Raw genomic sequence first — 21,392 nt, 5'->3', positions numbered from 1 at the left:
TTGTCAAGAAAGGAAATTAATTAAATGTAACTTAAATGCATTCACTCAACATATTTATTGGCACCCAGCTTGATAAATGCACTAATCTAATCGCATTGTACAGGGGAAAACAAGAAACATGTTTCCTCATAACACGAAACAAAGAGATATAAGATGCTGGTGTTTTTAATTTTTTTTAAACACAAGAATGATAATGTGTTTCCCTTTTTTTAAGAGTACACATTTGATATGGCCATTTGCTTATAGAGTTTCAAAATAACAAAACTATAAGGGACCAAACATTCCTTTCACAAACCTCGGGGAACGGTGTATTTTAAAGGAGTAGTATTAATACTCGTCTAAAGATTACTCATATACATACCCATATAGTGTGACTGGTTTTGTTTTTACTCAGAGCATTTGAGTGTAGGAAGACAGCAATCAGCCGCATGCCAAAGAAATAAGGAAGTTTCTACTGGGCCAAAAAGCATTAAGATGAGTGTCTAGAGCAATTTGGAGGTGGCTGCTCAGTCCTCTGCTCCTTTTTCTTAAGGACAGAGCTAAAATAACCACAATATGGGGCTACTGACCCATACATCTGTTTCTGATTTACTTCTTAGTCTTGTCCTAGTTGGAGTCATTTCTTGATCATATGCTAGTCTTCAGAGAAGTTATGGAAGGAATTTACACAAAGAGCAAATACATAATTAAATACACATATAAAAACACATTATCAATAGAATGTGGATAAGGAACATATGCAAAAAGTCTGATTGGAAAATCATCCAATGATTCTTTCATTTTCTGATTTGTACTACTCAGCCCACAGCTGGCAGCATTCAGTTACTTCTCTTCTGATTTCAGGATGTCAGAAGCCTATCCTTTGATCCATCTTCTTGGTTCCTTCCTAGAGTGACGTTGGCTTTCTCTAAATCTACAACCAGAGATGAATCTAGGAGCTATTTCCTATTTTCTTTCATGTTAGGATTAAATTTCCTAGTGCTAAACCTGTTCCTTTCCTTAAAGAATTGCTTCATGAGAGTCCAAATGGAATCTGCCAATGGCTCTGACATGATGTGTTAAATTCAAAAAGGTGATTTTGTAGAGGGTGCATGCTTAATAGAAATTTCAAACTATTTACATCTGTTTTCTAGTCATCTTTCTTGCCTTATAAAAGCTACATATACCCTCTCCAAGTAAGCTTTTATTTTGTTCATTTTGAACTCTTTACTATGTATTGTTAATTTTTTAAAGCACTCAAAACAGAGGTCAAGGAAAATTTTGTCTTTTTAGTTCTTCTATTGAGAAAAAAGAACAGGTCAAATAAGCTCTGAAATTATGTTGCAACTTGTTGAACTTTTACCATTTTCTCACCCAATTTGCAATTGCTTTCCTAAGATCATGCCTTTTAACTTTAGATATCGAAAATGTCATTATTTACTAAGTACTTGCCTTACACTGACCTCTGTGGTCACGTTGTTGAAAATCTGATTGTCATTTGACACAGCATTAATTACTTCTGGTTATTTATCTGGTAAGTAGTTGATAACATCCACCTTTCAAGAAAGGAAAACAGTTCAGACGTATAATTTGACAAAATTAGGAAACAGTAACATCAGTTCTAAGAACATAGGAAAAATCTGAACAGAGTTGACCTTTCTGTCTGGTGTTAGTGTTCTCTGCCACGGACAACAGGCATAAACGTAGGTGGAAACAATACATCTGCAGACACTGGCAGACAGCATTACCCGCCAAATTTGGCCAGTTTCTTAAGATAAATAACTTTGCAGTGACGTATCCAGCTGAAATCACACAAACAACAGAAATTACTAAGACCTAAGCTTACGAGAGTTTTGTGGGTTTCAAGATTTTTTACAATCAATATTCTGACATCTGTAACACCATTTTGTTACAAATGCTGACGCCAAAAACAGTAAGATAGCAACATCGCTTTGTAACTTTTGTTCAGATTTTGAAGTAAACTGTTTAATTCTTTGGAACAACAACTCTTGAACCACATTCTTATTTAGGTCATTAAGACAACCATAATCATCTGTCTCCTTAAAAGGAAAAGTTTCATTAAAAATGCTACAGCTGCAGTCTTGCTTTAAAAATCAATACTTGCAGCTTATACATATTAATAGGTCTCAAAGTCTAAAGCTTATTAAGTGAAAGTACCCTTAACAGTTTATCTGACATCTGAGTGATAAGAATTTTTAAAAGCTGATGGTGAAAAATAGCTGAATATCCTGGGAATTTCCATAATAATAGGAAATGGCATTAACTAGTTACCTTCTTAGTTGTTCCCTAGCAATGACTATTTTGCTTAATTGAAATCTTTTAGGGAGTATCAGAAGGCTTAAAAACCTGAAGGATATGTATATGGAAACTCCTTGCTAATTCTGATTCAACACTTTGGGACTATTTGTGAAAATTAAGGCAATATTCTCTGGCGGTATTGAAATTCCTTGAGAAGCAATTTGTGATACTATCTTTTTTTTTTTTTTGGAGACAGTCTCAAGCTGTCACCCTGAGTAGAGTGCTGTGACATCACAGCTCACAGCAACCTCCAACTCTTGGGCTTAAGCAATTCTCCTGCCTCAGTCTCCCAAGTAGCTGGGACTATAGGTGCCTGCCACACACCTGGCTATTCTTTTTGTTGTTGCAGGCCCAGGTCAGGTTTGAACTCACAACCCTCAGTATATGTGGCCAACACCCTACCCACTGAGCTACAGGTTATCTTTTTAAACACCATTTCACATTACCTTCCCCCTTGCATATCAACCAAGTTCTGCCCTCTAAGTGACATTACTGGAAAGTTAAAAGAGCTCTTAATTTTAAACTTTTGTAGAGAATATTTCCCTCCCTGCCCTTATGGTAAATTTTTCTTCTGAATACAGTACTACCTCTGTAAGTTGACCACCCAAGGGGCTATAACAAAGTGGTCAACATAAGGAACTAGGCCTACTGTACTGATACGTACATGTGGTGCATATCTGGTCTATGAAAATTAGGTCAACTTAAGGTGGTCAGTGCAGGAAGGTGGTCAACAATGGTGGTTCTTTTGACTTGACTATAAGTCAAAAAGTTTAACTAAGAAAATGCCAGGAAGGCTATGTTAACAGTGTGATGAAAATATGTCAAATGGTAACATAAAACCAGTGTATGGTGCCCCATGATTGCATTAATGTACACAGCTATGATTTAATAATAAATTTTTTTAAAAAAGTTTAGCTGGGTAAAGACTTCCTTTTGGTCACTGAGATGGTTTACTGTTTTACTATTTGTGACAAATATCCTATAAATTAAGTCAATGAACACCTTTTCTTTTTTTCTTTTTTATTTTTTTATTGTTAAATCATAGCTGTGTACATTAGTACAATCAAGGGGTACAATGTGCTGGTTTCATATACAATCTGAAATATTCTCATCAAACTGATGAACACCTTTTCTATAAAAAAATCTGTTTTATTACTTGAGTTAGGGCAAATTTGTTAACCTACTGTACCCATTATTTGCTAAAGAGAGATCATTCACCGATCTTAAAAGAGAAATTCCAGTGATCAATACTTAAAAGAAAAGGCTATCATTTTTCTTTTTTTTTGTTTTGAGACAGTCTCAAGCTGTCACCCTGGGTAGACTACTTGGCATCACAGCTCACAGCAACCTCCAACTCTTGGGCTTAAGCAATTCTCTTGCCTCAGCCTCCCCCAGTAGCTGGGACTACAGGCACTCGCCACAATGCCTGGCTATTTTTTGCTGTTGTTACAGTTGTCATTGTTGCCCTCGCTGGCCTGGGCTGGGTTTGAACTCACCAGCCTCCGTGGATGTGGCCGACACTAACCACTGAGTTACGGGCACTGCTAAAGCTATCATTTTTCAAATGAATAGTCTGACATAAAAATATAAAAGGATAACTTTATTAAACATATCAATTCAAGAACATTCAGGTTTTTTAAAAAACATTATAACATAAGATAAAGCAGACCAGTGGTAATGGTTTATATATACATATTAATATACTTACCAAATGTATCAGATAGGCATACTGACCTATCAGTGCTCAAAATAACAAAATATATGTATGTCCCTAGCTGTTTCTAAACTGACTACTAAATGGGAAACCTGTCAGCACACACCCTCCCAGACTTATTTCCCATAGGAAGTTTGATATGCTGTCATTAAAACACAGCATTTTGGGGCGGCGCTTGTGGCTCAAGGAGTAGGGCGCCGGTCCCATATGCCGGAGGTGGCGGGTTCAAACCCAGCCCCGGTCAAAAATAAACCACAAAAAAAAAAGTTTATATACCAGCCTGGACAGCACAGTGAGACCCTGTCTCTAAAAAAAAAAAAAAAACACATCATTTTGAAACATAAATTATATATAAACCCCTATTGTATGTCCTTTTCTTCTTTGCCTACCTCATTATTTCCCTTCTCAACCTACCTAAGACTCTAGCATAATTATCGTTCTCTGAGCAGAACCAGCTCAGTCAAAACAGGATATAGAGATATGCATGACTCTGGACAGAGGAAAAATCTCTAATATTTTCAATTGTATTTACTTTCCTTTTAGTAGCTACCTAATTACACTAAGATGGTGTGAAAAAGAAAAGCATTTTAAACTATCCATCTTCACTTTGGTCCTGCAGCTTTCCTTTATCAACTGGTATAAGCATTATTTTAAGTTCTCAACTATAAACACATGCAATGTTTAATAAAGCACCCAGAAACTCTGTGGTAAGCACCGTATAATTTCCAAGAAGAATGTTTCCAGTGGAGGCAGAGAAGGTAGAAAGATCAAAACAGCAATTCACACGAAAATGCTTTCATAAAATACTTTTTTAAAAAAAGTAGATTCATTCAATTTTAAGTGATATTTTGCCCTATGACCAACATTTTTTCATGAATTTAGCGTTCATAAAAGGCATAATAAATATCTCTAGACGAAGTAATCTTTTTTGCTTATAAAACTGCCAGCACCAGGGTGAGTTACCCCAAAGTATACATAGCTCATAGCTCTAAGAATCAGTAAACTATATCCTTTTGACTTATTCGATCCCTATTACATCCATTAATTTTAATTAGTTAAAATTAAAACTGCTCATTTTTCTGTATACAGCAGTGAAAAGTAGTAAGGGAAACTAAAGATCTGATTCTACTTAGGGTAGTGTTAATTTACAGATTGTGTTGTTAGTACAAAGAATATCCCTGGCATTTTAAGTAATCTTAATCTGTATTTTAGAATCTGCCACCAAAGCAAATATCAAAATTTTAAAATAAATTATTCACCCTGCTCTGGTCTCAAAACATATGGCCATTACACAGAACTCTTTTTTACTCCACCTCACAATGCACAAATGTAAACATTAAATGAAGACCCATAATTACAAGCTCATATCTTTAAAAAATGGATGCAACAAAGCTTCTTCTGCTGTTATTCTTGAAGCTGGATTTAGATCTAGAAGTTTATCAAGCAAGTCATAAGCTTCATCAGGTACCTCATCCCAGCCTGCTAAATTGGTGGTGTACTCATCAAAACGACCCCCACAGCCATTACTGTCCCTTTTATACAATGAACTCCCTGAGTGTTGTTTTTGAAGTGTTTGGATGAGGGGAGAAGCTTTATGGTCAGTCTTCTCTGAAAAAGTGGGATGATGAGAAGCAGGCCTTTGTGAATCACTTGTTAATTTGAGAGTGTTGGAATCTATACCCCTGAGCCTCTCACAGAGTTTTCTCAAATCTTGTGCTGGAACTTCTTTGCTACATAATATTGATTTGCCTAAAAGGAAAAAAAAAGTGCATTTTATTATATAATTGAAATATATCAGAAGCCTCTCTCATGAGAAACATACAAGTCCAACCATGTGCTTTATGGATATTTAAGAGTATATACACATTGGGTATGAGATAAAGAGTACCACACGCTATATTTAAGTTGTCTGAATTACACAAGTTGAAGGCCAAACAATAAAGTGGGAGATAGTACGTAAAAAGCAGTGCTATGCTATACCAGGCACTCACTTGACTCTGCCAGCATCCTTTACCCTTGTATAATCTTTAACTAGCTGCAGTTTTATTCTTAATGTACTCTATAGTCATGAAATAATTAACAATATACATGATGGCATGTCATGAAGCTGTATGATATGCCTATATTATTTATTTATTTATTTTTAAAGACAGAGTTTCAAACTATCGCCCTGGGTAGAGTGCCGTGATGTCACAGCTCACAGCAACCTCAAAATCCGGCTCAAATGATCCTCTTGCCTCAGTTTTTCTATTTTTAGTAGAGACGGGGTCTTGCTTTTGCTCAGGCTGGTCTTGAAATCATGAACTCAAACAATCCACCCACTTCAGCCTCCCAGAGTGCTTGGATTACAGGCATGAGCTGGGCCTGCCTACATTATTTTTTTGATGATCAAACAGAGAGCTCATTTAAAATAGGGAAAGTAATTTAAACTAACACATACAATTGAAACATATTTTGTCATAGACTACTATGTGTCAGGAATTGGTTTTAGCTGAAGGTTTTCCTTTTTAATTTATTCAACACAACTCAACAAGTAGTTAATGACAATCCACGATGGTTAAGGACAAGAAGCAGGTTACAGACAAAGGAAGTGAAGGCTCTCTCACTGCTAATCTCAGCCAAGTCATTACTGTAGGTTCTAAAGGGGAACACTAGTTTGTTGAAATTTTGAGTCTTCTGTACTCAGTCCAAAGTTATAGTAAGATCTGACTAAAATAACTAAAGAAATCATACTAATAAAATTGAAGTAAGTGCTATATAGCATTACTTTTTTATTATTATTATAATGATAAACCTCTAAAAGCTCTTGCCTGCTATCATGGCACTTGCTCTGGAGTATTTTTATTGTCAGAAGCTATACTTCCATTGTTAGTTCTGACTATAACTTTACCAACAGGGCTTCAAGCTGTACAACAAAATATTCTGGAGCTGGCTGATAAACTTCATGTTCATAAGCTTCTCACAACATTATTCAATAGTAGATAAAAGTTTTTGCAGTTAGTTAAGAAAAAACATACTCATGTTCTATTTATTCTTATGTAAGAATGCCATTTCCAAAATACCAATTTTGCCTCCCATTCTTGGTCACTTTTCCTTTGTATGTATTATATCATCCTATTATCCTCAAATAATTTTTTTTATACTAGGTATAAGACAGGTACAACTGTAGATTGATTTTGCTGTAGGAAAGTATTTTGGATGAGGACTTCACCACTAAGTTTTTCTTGTGGATCAGACCACAGTACTGGTGCTTAAGCAAGGGACAATTATTTTTGTTCTTAACCACAAGTAGCTCTTGGTTAAAATCAATTGTTTCAAACTATCAGTCCTGGAGCCTTCCTAATTATCATGTTTTCCTGAATCTCATTTTCCAGGAATGAGAAGGATAGGGCAGGCATATGCATTTCTTAAATAAATGTTCTCAGACAATTCTGATATGCACTGATCAGTGGTTAGGAACCACTGATCCTGGGGCTGAGCACAGGCAGCCCAGCTATTTGTGAGGTAGGCCGAGTGAAGCTTTGCCCGTAGGGGTATTCCATAGTCTGTGATAGTAAGCTGACTCAAGCACACTCACTCTTTAGAAAGTATTAACTATCACTGAGCTTGGAAAATAAACATAAGTGCGCACTTGAGCTCAGGTTGTTGGTCAGAGTGAGGTTGAGGTAATTCTCAGGTGCCCTATGAAATATACTACTTATCCCAGGCTTAAAGAAGAATTTGAGTGGCTGAGGAAATAACTTCCCATGGCCAACATATGCTTACAAAAACACTCCATCAGTTTAGGTGTTCCATTCATTTTACTTCTACCTTAACCCCACGGAATCTCACAACTACACACACTTCTATTCTCCCACCTATTGTAGCCCTTACTACACTGTATTATTTATAATTAACTATTTAAGATCATTTCAAGGCAAGGACATTCTGAGTACCAAGAAGTAGTGTACCTGATGTTTAATATAAAATAAAAAAAAAAACATATTATTAAAAATATTTGTTGGCTTGGCACCTGTAGCTCAAGCAGCTAAGGCGCCAGCCACATATACCAGGAGCTGGAGGTTGCTGTGAGCTGTGTGAGGCCACGGCACTCTACCGAGGGCCATAAAGTGAGACTCTGTCTCTACCAAAAAAAAACAAAAAAAAAAAAAAAACACATATACCAGGAGCTGGCGGGTTTGAATCCAGCCCAGGCCTGCCAAACAACGACAACTACAATAAAAAAAAAAATGGTTGGGCGTTGTGGCAGGTGCCTGTAGTCCCAGCTACTTGGGAGGCTGAGGCAAGAGAATTGCTTAAGCCCAGGAGTAGAGGTTGCTGTGAGCTGTGATGCCACAGTACTCTACCCAGGGTGACAGCTGAGGCTCTGTCTCAAAAAAAAAAAAAAAAATTTGTTATAAAAGCCAAACCACAACTAAAGGGATTTTACTCTTTATTCTTTTAAGATTATACAGTTAAACTTTAAATACTGAAGCAGTATAGTACTTTGTGCTTAATAAAATTAAGTGATTACATATATAAAGAGATGATAAATTTTCTACCTCAGATTAGAGAACTTTATGAACGCTGAATATGTTTATTTATAAAGAGATTTTAATAATAATTTATTGAGTGATCTGTAGGAGATAATCAAAGTCATTTGTTTTGTTATATAAAACTGCTTACCAAAAGTTTTAGCAGCTTGGAAAGTTTCCCTGGATCCTCGAATTGTCATAATTTGAGCCAAAGCAGTTAAATCATCACTTGCTTTATAAAATGGATATCGTCCACTAAGCAAACTAAGAAATATGACACCTGCCGACCACATGTCAATTGCTGCAACAGAAGAAAACATTTTAAAATAAATTTCAAACCTATGATTTTATCATTTAAATCAATAGTTCTCAACCTTTATTATGCATTAGAATCATCCTAGGAGCATTAAAAAATGTAACTGCCAGGCTTGATCTCTCTAAGATTCTGACTGAACAGTTCTGGAGTAGGGTTCAGGCACTGGTATTTTAAAAGTTCCTCAGGTGATTTCAACAAGGATTGAGACTTCTTAATGAACATCCTCCCTATAAAATACAATGTTTTCATAAAGTGAATTGAGTCTGTTAAAAAAAAAAAAAATACAATGTTTTCTTAAACAGCATGTTGGTAAAATTTAAAGGATATTTCATTATAAGAAAACAGTAAATGAATGAACAAAGAAATAAAAAATAAGATGAAAAGAAATCTAAAAATAATGTGGGAAAAAATCTGATGCTCGTCAAGAATTACATAACATAGGAGTGAAAGTGTTTTCATTTTAGTGAAAAGTAGTGAACATCAGCAGCACTTCTTCAGCTAAATGCTAACTTTAGCTAGTGTTTTAAAAACTTTAACCTCACTCTGGAAGGCTGAGGCAGAAGCACTGCTTTCAGCTCAGGAGTTTGAGACCAGTTTGAGCAACAGCGAGACTCTGATTACTAAAATGGAAAAATTACTGGCCAGGCATTGTGGCGGGCGCCTGTAGTCCCAGCTACTCAGGAGGCTGAGGCAGGAGGATTGCTTGAACCCAGGAGTTTGACCCCAAGGCACTCTAGTTTAGTCAACAGAGTGAGACTCTGTCTCACAAAACAAACAAAAACAACACAAGAACACACACACAATGACAAAAATCCCTTTAATCTACAGAATTCCAGCAGTTAAGACCAGCTCAGCTTCATGTTGAAAAGCTCATTTTTTTTCCTTTTAGGGACCTCTCTCCTAACTGTCCTCCTAGTATCACCACGTAATTCGCTCTCTAATCCTTTAGCCTCTGTTTAACATGCCTTTTTTTAGTTCCCTTTGTACCTCTGCCTGCTCCTTCTTCAATATTTCCTCTAAGCCTTAAATGCTGAGGTTCCTCGAAGTTCTAACATCTTCCCAATTATACGTTCCCTGATTGGTCCACCTGCTTCATGGCTTCAACTACCATTTAGTATAAAGGTGACGACACTCAATTGTGTTCCTAGCTCAGCTCTGTTCCTGAGCTTCAGTTTCAACTTTTATTCTGTTGGATTATCTCTGTCTGGAATTCCACAAATATCTCGAACTAATTATGCCTCGAACCAGCCTTACATTTCCCTATTATAAACCAGTTACTTCTCCTTTACTCTCCAACTTGTTACTAGCACACATTCAAGGCCCTAAGATAGGAATCTGTAAACATCCTGAATGCTTTGCTCCCTCACCATCCCAAATTCTACCTAATTACCCACCAAAGTCTGCCTTCCCAATCCTTTGCCTTTCTTTTTATTTCACTCCTATTACCAATGCTATCATTCACACTTGCACCATCTCTCACCTGAACCACTGCAAGCTACCACTCTCCAAAACCTATCCTCTGCACATCTGCTGGAATAATCCACCTAGAATGTCACCTTACCATCTCTTCCTCTTGAATAACTTTCCAGCATCTATAGCATAGAGTCCAACCTGTTAACAAGTGTGATTTGACTTTGTTTACCTCTTTCCCAGGTTTGTTTCTTACTGTTCCTCAACTTGCATCTAAATATCCTAGCAACAATAAACTTTTAGTTTCTGGTGCAACTGGATTATTTCTTGATTTCCTCAATTCATGTCTCAAAGTTAACCTCCCACCCCAATTTATATATATATATTTTTTCTTATTGCAGTTTTTGGCCGGGGCCGGGTTTGAACCTGCCACCCCCAGTACATGGGGCCGGCGCCCTACTCCTTGAGCCACAGGCGCCGCCCCCAATTTATATTCTTATCTCAGAGGTCACCTTTTCCAGGATTCTCTTCCACAATCCCTTTGAGTTAGGATAATTGGATACCTTTAAATACTTTGTATGGTTTTATCACTACACTCAATAGGTTACTTTATAATTATTTGAGAGTATGTTACACCAGAGTGAAACAGATGGTCTTATTCAATTTTGTATGATCAGCAAGCACAGAACAGACATATAATGAATTAATGCATTTCTTCAAAGCCCATAATCCATGTGAATAGTGGGATTCATTTATTCATTCAACAAGGTGTTTCCTGGGTTCCAGCTCCATGTCAACTTTTTAGATTATAAGGCTTTTCTCTTTTTCAAAATCTTTTTTTTTTTTTTTTTTTTGAGACAGGATCTCACTCTGTTGCCCAGACTAGAATGTAGTAGCATTTTCATAGCTCACTGTAACCTCAAACTCCTGGACTCAAACATTTTTCCGACCTCAGTTTCACAAGGTAGTGGAACTATAGGCACATACCACCATGCCTGGCTAATTTTCCTATATATGTATATGTACATACACATACATATATATAGGGATGTAGTGTGTGTATATATATATATACTTTTTTTTTTTTAAGAGACAGAATCTCATCATATTGCCCTCAGTAGAGTGCCGTAGCATCACAGCTCACAGCAACCTCCAACACCTGGGCTTAGGCGATTCTCTTGCCTCAGCCTCCCAAGTAGCTGGGACTACAGGTGCCCGTCACAACGCCTGGCCACTTTTTATTGCAGTTTGGCTGGGGCTGGGTTCAAACCTCCACCCTCGGTATATGGGGCCTGTACTCTACCTACTGAGCCACAGGCACTGCCCACCCTATACATTTTTTTAAGAGATAGGGTCTTGCTATCTTACTTAGGCTGGTCTTAAACTCCTTGCCTCAAGCAATCCTCCCACCTTGGTCTTCCAAAGTGCCAGGATTATCAGCATGAGTCACGGAGTCTGGCCTCAAAATCTTTTAACTACTATTACACTGTTTATACAGTAACAAGTAATTTTAATCAAACACATCACAGAAAACTTTTAAGGTATAAGGCAAACAGATAAAACCCTGCAAGTCTTAAGTTAGCAAAAACAATTTTTTTCCCATAAGGGTGATATCATCTTGTAAGTAAATAAGCAAAATGTAGTCTATGGGAAAAAACTGTTAAGAAACAAAAGGAAGATTAAAAACTTTCATGAAGAATAACAGCATATCCAAAATTGGAACGCCACACTGCCAGAACACACTTAACATAATTTAATTAAAAGCAGAACTCAAATATTAGTCATAAATAGACAAAGATCATTAAATAATCTATTTGGGTTCTGTATTTCCAGTGCAACATACCTGTAGTTTGATTGGGGCACTTTGTCAAGACCTCTGGTGCTCTGAATCCTGGTGTACCTGCCCTAGGGGCAACCTGCTGACGTCTTATAATGAAATAAGATTTCTTTAGTTATGTCAAAGTTGAACTAAAATCCAAAAAATAATACTTATCAATTTAGTTCGCAGTATATTTTGCCTTGATAGCTATACGAAGTTATTATAAAGTAAACCTTGGCCAGGCCTTGTGGCCGGTGCCTGTAGTCCCAGCTACTGGGAGGCTGAGGCAAGAGAATTGCCTAAGCCCAAGAGCTGGAGGGTGCTGTGACTTGTGATGCCACGGCACTCTACCAAGGTAACAAAGTGAAACTCTGTCTCTAAAAAAAATTAAAAATAAAAAAATTTAAAAATAAAGTAAATCTACCATAATGAACATCCTAGAGTTTGCTTTTTCTGGCTGCGCCCCCTTCTGGTTCCCTGGACTTACTCCAAGAAACGTTTTCAGGTAACCTTATTTGTTAGGGATAATTACTTATTCACTTATTTATTTGTGTTAATCAGGAAAGACTTGATGAAAGCTAAGTCTTTTTCTTTTTTTTGGGACAAAGTCTCACTTTGTTGCCCTCGATAGAGAGCTGTTGCATCATACCTCACAGCAACCTCAAACTCTTGGGCTCAAGCAATTCTCTTGCCTCAGCCTCCCAAGAAGGTGGGGCTACAGGTGCCTGTCACAACACCCAGCTATTTTTTTTTTTTTTAGAAGACAAGGTCTTGCTTGGTCTCAAACCTGTGAGCTCAGGCAATCCACCCTCCTCAGCCTGCCAAAGTACTAGGATTACAGGAAAGCTAAGCCTTGAAAGGAAGGAAGGAATTTATGAGCCAAAGATTTGAAATGGGAGTAAGAGAAGAGCTCTACTACTTGGTTCTGATTATTCCACATAGGCAGGAATAAAAGAAAACAGAAAGATTATATCAGCAAGCAAAATATATAATTCTAAGCCTCTAAAAAGGCTATTCTGCCCACCACCACACCAAATATTTGCATTAAAAGCAAATGTTATTTTCCAAAGGGCATGTCCCTGTCAAATGAGCAATATGTGACAATAGTTATCCTTTGCTCAAGGACTGCTCTGTATCAATGCTCGTGTAGTTTACAGATCTACCTTGTGCCCTTTCACTCACTTAATCAATCATCCAGCAAAATCAATGCAATTTCTAACCTTGGCTGGCAGCATGCTAGTGATTTTATAAAACCATCAAAACATATTACCTTGAAAGGCAAATACTGCAAACTTTATCTGTTGCATGGCAGTCACAGGGCAGGCTAGTTGGGCAAGAACTGGCAGTTTTCCTTGTCACACCACTATGCATAGCTCTTGTAGAAACAGCCTTCTTTTTTGTTGCTAACTTTCTAGATAGTACATCCACAGTCTTTGACTGCTTCATAAGCTGTAAAAGAAAAGTCAAATTTTCTACTTTGATGACACTTAACATGATGTTCTCAAATATTAGCATGGCAAAAAGCATAGCTTTAAAAGGCACTGAATATGCTACTGAATTGTAAATGAACAGTTGTCTATTACAATGTTTAGATTTTTTTGAGTTTACCTATAACCTTATACATGTATTAAAATCTAATTAGTCTTAGTTTGGCAAATATTTGACTAATTATACTTTATTAAAACTTTTCTTAATATATTACAAAAAGTATAAAACAGTAACGTTCTAGTGTCTAACTCCATTTCAGAACTGTAAACTGCACAATTACATTGGCTAAAACCAGAGTTTTAATGTATTGGCTCATGCTGTCCAGCTGCTGCAAGATAGAAATCAATTTAAAACCATCTAACATTGATTGACAACAATTTTATTAACTTTACCAACATCTTTACGCTATCAACTATATGTCAGAACTTTATTACATTTTGGGAGCTCACATTCCAACAATGGCAGAAAAGGCTTTAATATTCTAAAATGTTCCTCTAAGAAAACAGCAACAATAGTCAGCTAACCAAAAAATGATGAAAAATTTCACCAGAAAAGTTCAGAGAAAAGCTGAAGAAAACCAAAGTTTTGATTAAATGCTCAAAGCAATAATACCTCTGCCAAAGGCAAACTCTACTTTTAAAAAACTGCTGAAAGTACATGCTAACCTAGTGATTACCTAGATTCCCGAGTGTTTGGCTGACTGACCATTGCACTATTAAGCTACATTACTTACTTTCACTGCAGGGCTCTCATGTGAAATGGAGCTGTGTATATTGAAATTTCTTTCTCCAAAAACAGAGCGCTGGGCAGAAAGGCCTACAGATCCCTCCTACAATACCAACAAAAACAAGGAAAATAAGGATTATATCTGTAACACTTTCTGCCAGCTGTACTCTGCTACCGTTTTTAAAGAGTTAAGTAACATGACATATGCTGCATCCAAGTCATTCTCAGGCACCAAAACACTTCTGTGAAAGGAGAAAATAGTCTAGACAGAACTCACACCCATACACAATGTTATCATAGTCCACAAATATAAATAAAAAATTCAAAACCACCTGCATGGATGTTACATTTTGCTGTGCAGCTAAAATGGAGATAGACACTTCAGAATTTTTCTCCTATAATTAATGCTTTCTTTCAAAAACGATAATTATTCTGAACTTTTCAACATGCAGGGAAAATTATTTTCTATTTTTGTCATATAATTTTTAATACATAATGGCAATATATTATAAATTGGCAAAATAAATGTTAGTTTTGAAATAATGAGCAAAATGCTTCAATGTAAATCTTATTTTAATATCCAATCAATTGAACACATGTAACAAATGTAAAAAGAAGTTTTTAAAATTAGAAGTACTATCCTAGTATTATATCTCCCTCTATTGGTTGAAGGAGTACACTTCTAAAACAATATCAATGCTTAAGAAATTAAAGAGGCAGAACCTTTCCGTCTTTTCCTTGTTTAATCTGAATTTGTGCATTTGTGTAGGGTCTTTTAGCACAAGTTTTTGTGGTAGACTGTTGATCCGGCTCCTTAGGTGCTGGGCCACTCAATGAAATCTTGTTTCCTGTGATTGTGTGGGATTTGTTTTGTGAACAACCTTCCTGCTGAGTTTCAGACTGGACAAATTTGAGAAGCTCTATTTTTGTATCATGGGTTCCTTGGGCCAAACCAAAGTCTACCAAGGCGTATCTAAAAAACAAAATTAAGCATTTTTTACTCCTTTTAATGAGTAAAGCTTAGTAACATCATAACATCAAACCATCTTCATATAAAAATGGTAATTGTTTTGGGAATCAATTAAGAATTTATAATATTCCTGAAAAAAGGTAAGAAAAATAAGCTTTCCAGACAAAGTAAGAATTTAATAGCTCACTGGGATTGAAAATTAAGAAAGATACCCCAGGCTGAAAAGTTTTTTCTTCACTTTGATTTTATCAAAAATAATTTGACTGGACTAGATTAAAAGTTCTAATCAGAGACCCTGAAATAAAAATTTAGCTGCTTCTTCCTTAAAAAAAAAAAAAAAAAGAAAGATATATCCAACAATCAATCTTTTCTCTCTTTTTCCAATGACCTGTGCTGATAAAGCAAAAGAGCAGTACATGAAATAAGCCCAATTCTTTGTTCTCTAATTATGGCAAAGATAGCATCATAGCAGATAATTTCTAATTAAGCAAGGTAAAACAATGAAATTTTGGTTTTAAAATTGAACTTAGAGAAAAGAACTTTTGAGAAAAGTCAGGACCATAAAAGCCCAAAAGAGAAGTGATAGTTTTTGCAGTGGCTCACACCTATAATCCTAACACTCTGGGAGGCCAAGGCAAGTGAACTGCATGAGCTCCCAGGTTCGAGAACAGCCTGAGCCAGAGCAAGACCCTGTCTCTAAATTAAACAGCCGGATGTTGTGGCTGGTGCCTGTAGTCCCAGCTACTTGGGAGGCTGAGGCAAGAGAATTACTTGAGCCCTAGAGTTTGAGGTGTGAGCTATCACACCATGGCACTCTACCAAGGATGACAAAGTGAGACTCTGTCTCAAAAAAAAAAAAAAAAAAGAACTTGTAGTTTTAATCTTATCATACTCAACATGATCCATTATATAAGGAGCAGTATTTAAGTTCTTTTCAGCTTATAATGACTCTATGTACATAATCACCATTAAATATATAGATATATGTATAAATATATAGATACACATACAACTTTAGTGTTGAAACAGGAAATGGACTATCATGTGATTCAATCTCTCATTTACTAGAAAATAAAAATGAAGCCCAGAGATAACAGACGTGTTAGGTTAAAAAAGATTAGACTTCTTCTAAGTCCCCTTTAGCTAAGTCCCACTTCCACCAAACCATAGTACATCTAATGATGTACACTATTTTACTAATACAAGGTTATCTTCTTTTTCACTGCATTTCCCATCCTAATTACAATGAAAATTTGAAACAGAAATAATCTGTGGGCTTGGCGCCTGTGGCTCAAGCGGCTAAGGCGCCAGCCACATACACCTGAGCTGGCGGGTTCGAATCCAGCCTGGGCCCGCCAAACAATGATAGATGCAACAAAAAATAGCCAGGTGTTGTGGCGGGCGCCTGCAGTCCTAGCTACCTGGGACATGGAGGCAGGAAAATTGCTCGAGCCTAGGAGTTACAAGTTGCTGTGAGCTGTGATGCCACAGCACTGTACCCAGGGCTACAGCTTGAGGCTCTGTCTCAAAAAAAAAAAGAAAAAGAAATAATCTGTGCATGGCCATGGCAGTATGAACTATGTCTAAGAGATATACAATGGAGGACACAAAGTAGAAGACAAACATGTCTAGAGATAAGCTGTGCAACAGGAAGACGACAGATAATAAAATTATACTGTACATGACATGCCAAGTGAGTAAAGTTTACCTGCTTTTGCTAGAAAAACAATAAAAAATGGGTAACTGAGATGAATATATTTATTGCTTCACTATGGAAACCTTTTTTTACTATGTATCTCACAACATCATGCTGAATACCTGAAATATAGATAATAAAAATATTTTATTTAAAAAAAAAAAAAGATGGCCGGGCATGGTGGTTCATGCTGGTAATCCTAGCACTCTGGGACGCCAAGGTGGGAGGATCTCTTAATCTCAGGAATTCAAGACCAGCTTGAGGAAGAGTGAGACTGTGTCTCTACAAAATATAGAAAAATCAGCCGGATATGTTGGTGGGGACAAAGTCCCAGATACTTGGGAGGCAGAGACAGGAGGATCACTCAAGCCCAGGAGGGTGAGGTTGCAGTAAGCTATGATGAAACCATTGTACCCCATCCTGGGCAACAAAGGGAGACCCTGTCTCCAAAAAATACATACATAAAAATGGGAGAGATAGAACCCCTAGCACAAATTCATTCAAGTAAGTATTTCCTAGTAACTCTTCATACTTACTTTTTCAAGCGCCTGTTATACAAAAAATTGCTGGGCTTAACATCACGGTGAACAATACCAAACTGATGGATGCGTTTCAAAGCTCTGAACAGATTAAACATATATTCCCGTACTTCTTGAAAGGAAAGAGAATTCAAAATGTCCTAAAATAAAGTTATGATTGAAATGAGTTATGGATGAAAATTGTTTTCAATTAAATGTTTAGAAAGAAATACTAAAACCTACCAAAAAGGACTCATGCTCCAGATATGGCATAGCAATAACCACATGATCATTTTTCCTAAAACAGTATTTAACTCCCATGACATTGTCTTGCCCCCTAGTGGAGAAAAGCACAATGAACTTTAGACGAAAGGTCAAATGAACTGAAACTTTATGCCTCATTTAGCAACATATACATATTTGCTAGAAAACTGACTTCAAACTCATCATCATATAAGACAGTATAAACATTTAAGTGACTTATATTAGAGATAAAGTTTTCTTTTAAAACAAAAATACCACCAGTTATGAGTTTACTATAATTCAAACATGAGATAATTATAGTTTTAACTAGGGAAGCAGGAGAATGAGAAGTAAAGGAAAAGAAGAAATTGACATAGTAGCAGATATGAAGGTAATACATTTAAAAAAATAATTTGAAAGATTTGAAGTGTGGAACATCTGGTTTATGTTATATGCATACACATTTCATATTTTAATGATCATTCTGGCTGCTGTGTCAAGATGGAGTTAAAGGAGTAAACGAAGAAGCAGGCTACAGTAGTCTAGGCGTGGGCTGAGTAATGGCAGAGAAAGCAGAAAGAGATGCATGCGTTCTTTAGATACATTCTGAAGGCAATAAGGACTTGGATGTGGTTTAGAAGAGAAATGGAGAAACTAGGTTTCTGGCATGATGGATTAGGTGGATGGTAGTGTCATTTGTGGAGGTAGATAAACAAGAATATTTGTTCTGATGGGTGTTTTTGGCAGGGAAAATGGGTTAAAATTTAGTTTTTGCCATATTTATTTTGAGTTATCAATCAGGCACCCAACTGTTAAATCGGTACAAATCTGCAGTTAAGATAAAAGGTCTGAAGTTAGATATCTACTTTTAGGAATTGTTACTGTCAGCCATGTGGAAATACAGGGTACTAAGGAAGAATACAGAGAAAGAATGCCAAAGATCAAGCACTGAAGAACTCCAACACTTAGGCATCAGGTACAAGACGATGAACTGACAAAGGTACTGAAAATGAAAGGCCAAATGAGGAAGGAAGAAAACCAGGAGGGCGTGCTACTACCAAAGCCTAAGGACAACAGTTCAAAGCCATCCTGTTAAATGATGCGCAGAGTTAGGGCTCTTTAGAGAAGGGACGTTACCTAAAGTACCTTCAGTTTAGCATGGAGGGGGGTTGCCACGCTGGAGTGTGCAGGTAGTGGAAGAGGGGGCTGGAAGTGAAAACAGTAGGTGTAAACAATTCTTGAGAAATCTGGCTATGAAGGAGAGCACAGAAATGATGGAGCAGCTGGAACAGGGAGGGAAGTTCAGGAGGAGTAAGATACTAGATCATGGCGGGTGGGGGAAGGGAGAGCAGAGAGAGAGAGAGAAAAGGAATAGGAGTGGGGGAAAGGAAGAGCAGAGAGAGGGAAGGAAGAAGGGGGTGGGGTCTCGGTGGGTGACACACCTTTTGGGGGCAAGACACAATTGTAAAAGGGACTTTACCTAATAAATGCTATCAGTGTAACCTGGTTTCTTATACCCTCAATGAATCTCCAACAATTAAAAAAAAAAAAAGATACTAGACCATGTCCATGTATTGACAGGAATGAACTAGCTGAGAAACCATGGAGAAAGATACACCATGATTCTGTTGTTCTAAATGTAAGATGAGATTGTCAATAATTGGGGAGATGTGAAATGTGAATGCCCTACATTAAAAAAAACATTATACAGCAGCGCCTGTGGCTCAGTGGGTAGGGTGCTGGCCCCATATACGGAGGGTCGCAGGTTCAAACCTGGCCCTGGCCAAATTACAACAAAAAATTAGCCAGGTGTTGTGGCAAGCGCCTGTAGTCTCAGCTACTGGGGAGGCTGAGGCAAGAGAATCACCTGAGCCCAGTGGAGTTGGAGGTTGCTGTGAGCTGTGTGATGCCAAGGCACTCTACAGAGGGCAATGGAGTAAGACTCTGTCTCTACAAAAAAAAAAAAAAAAAAAAAATCAGCACCTGTGGCTGAAGGAGTAGGGCGACAGCCCCATATACTGGAGGTGGCGGGTTCAAACCTGGCCCTGGCCAAAAAAAACTGCAAAAAAAAAAAACTATTATAAATGATGAAAGCCAAGGCTTATGATTTGCCAGAAAGCTTCCAAAAAGAAGTGGCAGAAGGATGGGAAGTCAAGCTGAGCCTCAAGGGAAATCCACTCTAAAAGAATTATATAAATTTAAATAACTACTGCAAGGTTAGATGAAAAGTACTAGCAAATCGCAAACACTTGACTGCAAAATGTATGTGATTCATGTACAAACTCATCATCTCTATTAAGCATCTACTTTAAAATCTTATAAATTATATAAAGCTGTTCACTATTAAATTGCCTACCCAGCCACTGTTAGGCACTGAAGTTCAGCTGCAATTCTTATAGGATGACTGGTTGGAATTAAGTGTTTTAGAGCAATTTTCTCTTCAGGTCCTACTTGTAACTGTGCTGTGGCCAAATAAACAGAGCTGAAAGTGCCTGTAAAACAATTTATTAGATTTTTCAGCACTGGGTTTTTAAAAATATTAGTGGAACAATGCTTTTAGTAACATAATAGATTAAAATAGCACTGTTCATTTTACTATAAATATTATTTATTCTTTATTTACACAAAAGAAGAACAGCTATTATCTTATTTAGTCATATAACCATGGTCTTAATATTTAAAGAAGTAGTGTATTTTTCAATAATAGTAATGAAAACCAGGATTATACAAAGAAATAGCAGGAAAATAAAACTTGTATAAATAATAAAATATATTCCAAAGTACCTTCTCCAATTTTGTCCTTAATCTTAAACAGATTACCAAGCTGTGGTACAGCTTCATAAAGCTTCTCAATATCTTTTTTAATGCCTATTAGGGAAATAAGAACGTACAGTTATTATCAATGAGAGTATATTTTATAACTTCATAAATTAAAAACCTCAATGAAATAAATTCTAACACATAAGTATTTTAATATAACTTAAAACGATAATAATTAAAACTCCATCAAGTTGCTGTAATTCATATACACCCCTTAAAGAGACAAAAACGACAGTCCCAGAATTTCACACAGCAAATTTCTACCTCACTGGCATTACACACTAACAGATACACTGTTACTGCATACACTACAACACAAAGAAGCTAAGCTTTAAAGTAACTAAATATTTTGTGCTGTTATCACTGGATGGCATGACAAGGATGCAATGACCTTGAAAACTACTTCCTTCCCACGAAGATACAAAAAGATACAAAAAGATAAAAAAGACTTAGAAAAGTCTTATATACTAAATATTTTAGTCTCAGCAAGAAAGCCTACTAAAGCTGTCAGGCGTGTTAACAAATTTTTTTAAAAATTGGTCCCAATCACTAATATCCTCTATCCTTGATAGCAGATAAACTGCTACTTTCAAATAAATATAAGCTCTTTATGAAAACATGGTTAAAACTTTTTAAATCCAATACACTACTAGATACAAAAGAGTACTACATAAAAGCCTTCACATTTCATTACAATATCTAGGCCAAGCATCAGCTACTTTAAATTATAATAACATTCTGCACAGCATAACCATTTAAGACATTTTCAAAGCAGTTTCACAATGCATTATCTTTTCAGACTGTCACAACAGCACTGTGATAATGGCAGAACTGGAATTATTATCTTGATTTTTAAGGGA

At 36.6% G+C, this 21,392-nt stretch overlaps 1 protein-coding gene across 4 annotated transcripts in view; it reads right to left on the bottom strand.

Annotated features, from left to right (window-relative positions):
- Nucleotides 1-1,205: 1,205 nt before the first annotated feature.
- The window catches only part of CDC7 (cell division cycle 7), a 28,674-nt gene continuing 8,487 nt past the window's right edge, over nucleotides 1,206-21,392 (bottom strand). The window contains exons 3-13 of one of the 4 annotated variants that reach the window (XM_053592310.1): nucleotides 20,497-20,580; nucleotides 20,069-20,204; nucleotides 17,713-17,806; nucleotides 17,488-17,630; nucleotides 15,009-15,258; nucleotides 14,293-14,388; nucleotides 13,342-13,520; nucleotides 12,096-12,178; nucleotides 8,678-8,827; nucleotides 1,635-1,781; nucleotides 1,206-1,535 (exon numbers count right to left, since the gene is read on the bottom strand). In XM_053592310.1, coding sequence (XP_053448285.1) covers nucleotides 1,507-1,535; nucleotides 1,635-1,781; nucleotides 8,678-8,827; nucleotides 12,096-12,178; nucleotides 13,342-13,520; nucleotides 14,293-14,388; nucleotides 15,009-15,258; nucleotides 17,488-17,630; nucleotides 17,713-17,806; nucleotides 20,069-20,204; nucleotides 20,497-20,580 — 1,391 coding nt within the window. In that variant the 3' untranslated portion in view covers nucleotides 1,206-1,506. Of the gene's footprint in view, nucleotides 1,782-5,293; nucleotides 5,762-8,677; nucleotides 8,828-12,095; nucleotides 12,179-13,341; nucleotides 13,521-14,292; nucleotides 14,389-15,008; nucleotides 15,259-17,487; nucleotides 17,631-17,712; nucleotides 17,807-20,068; nucleotides 20,205-20,496; nucleotides 20,581-21,392 lie in introns of those variants that run through there. The other 3 variants (XM_053592309.1, XM_053592308.1, XM_053592311.1) reach the window with 3 other exon arrangements.

This window comes from Nycticebus coucang, chromosome 5 (genome assembly GCF_027406575.1).
Source record: "Nycticebus coucang isolate mNycCou1 chromosome 5, mNycCou1.pri, whole genome shotgun sequence".
NCBI classification, from domain to species: domain Eukaryota; kingdom Metazoa; phylum Chordata; class Mammalia; order Primates; family Lorisidae; genus Nycticebus; species Nycticebus coucang.
Note: the sequence above shows the minus strand (reverse complement) of the source record. Positions and strands in the feature narration are given on the sequence as shown.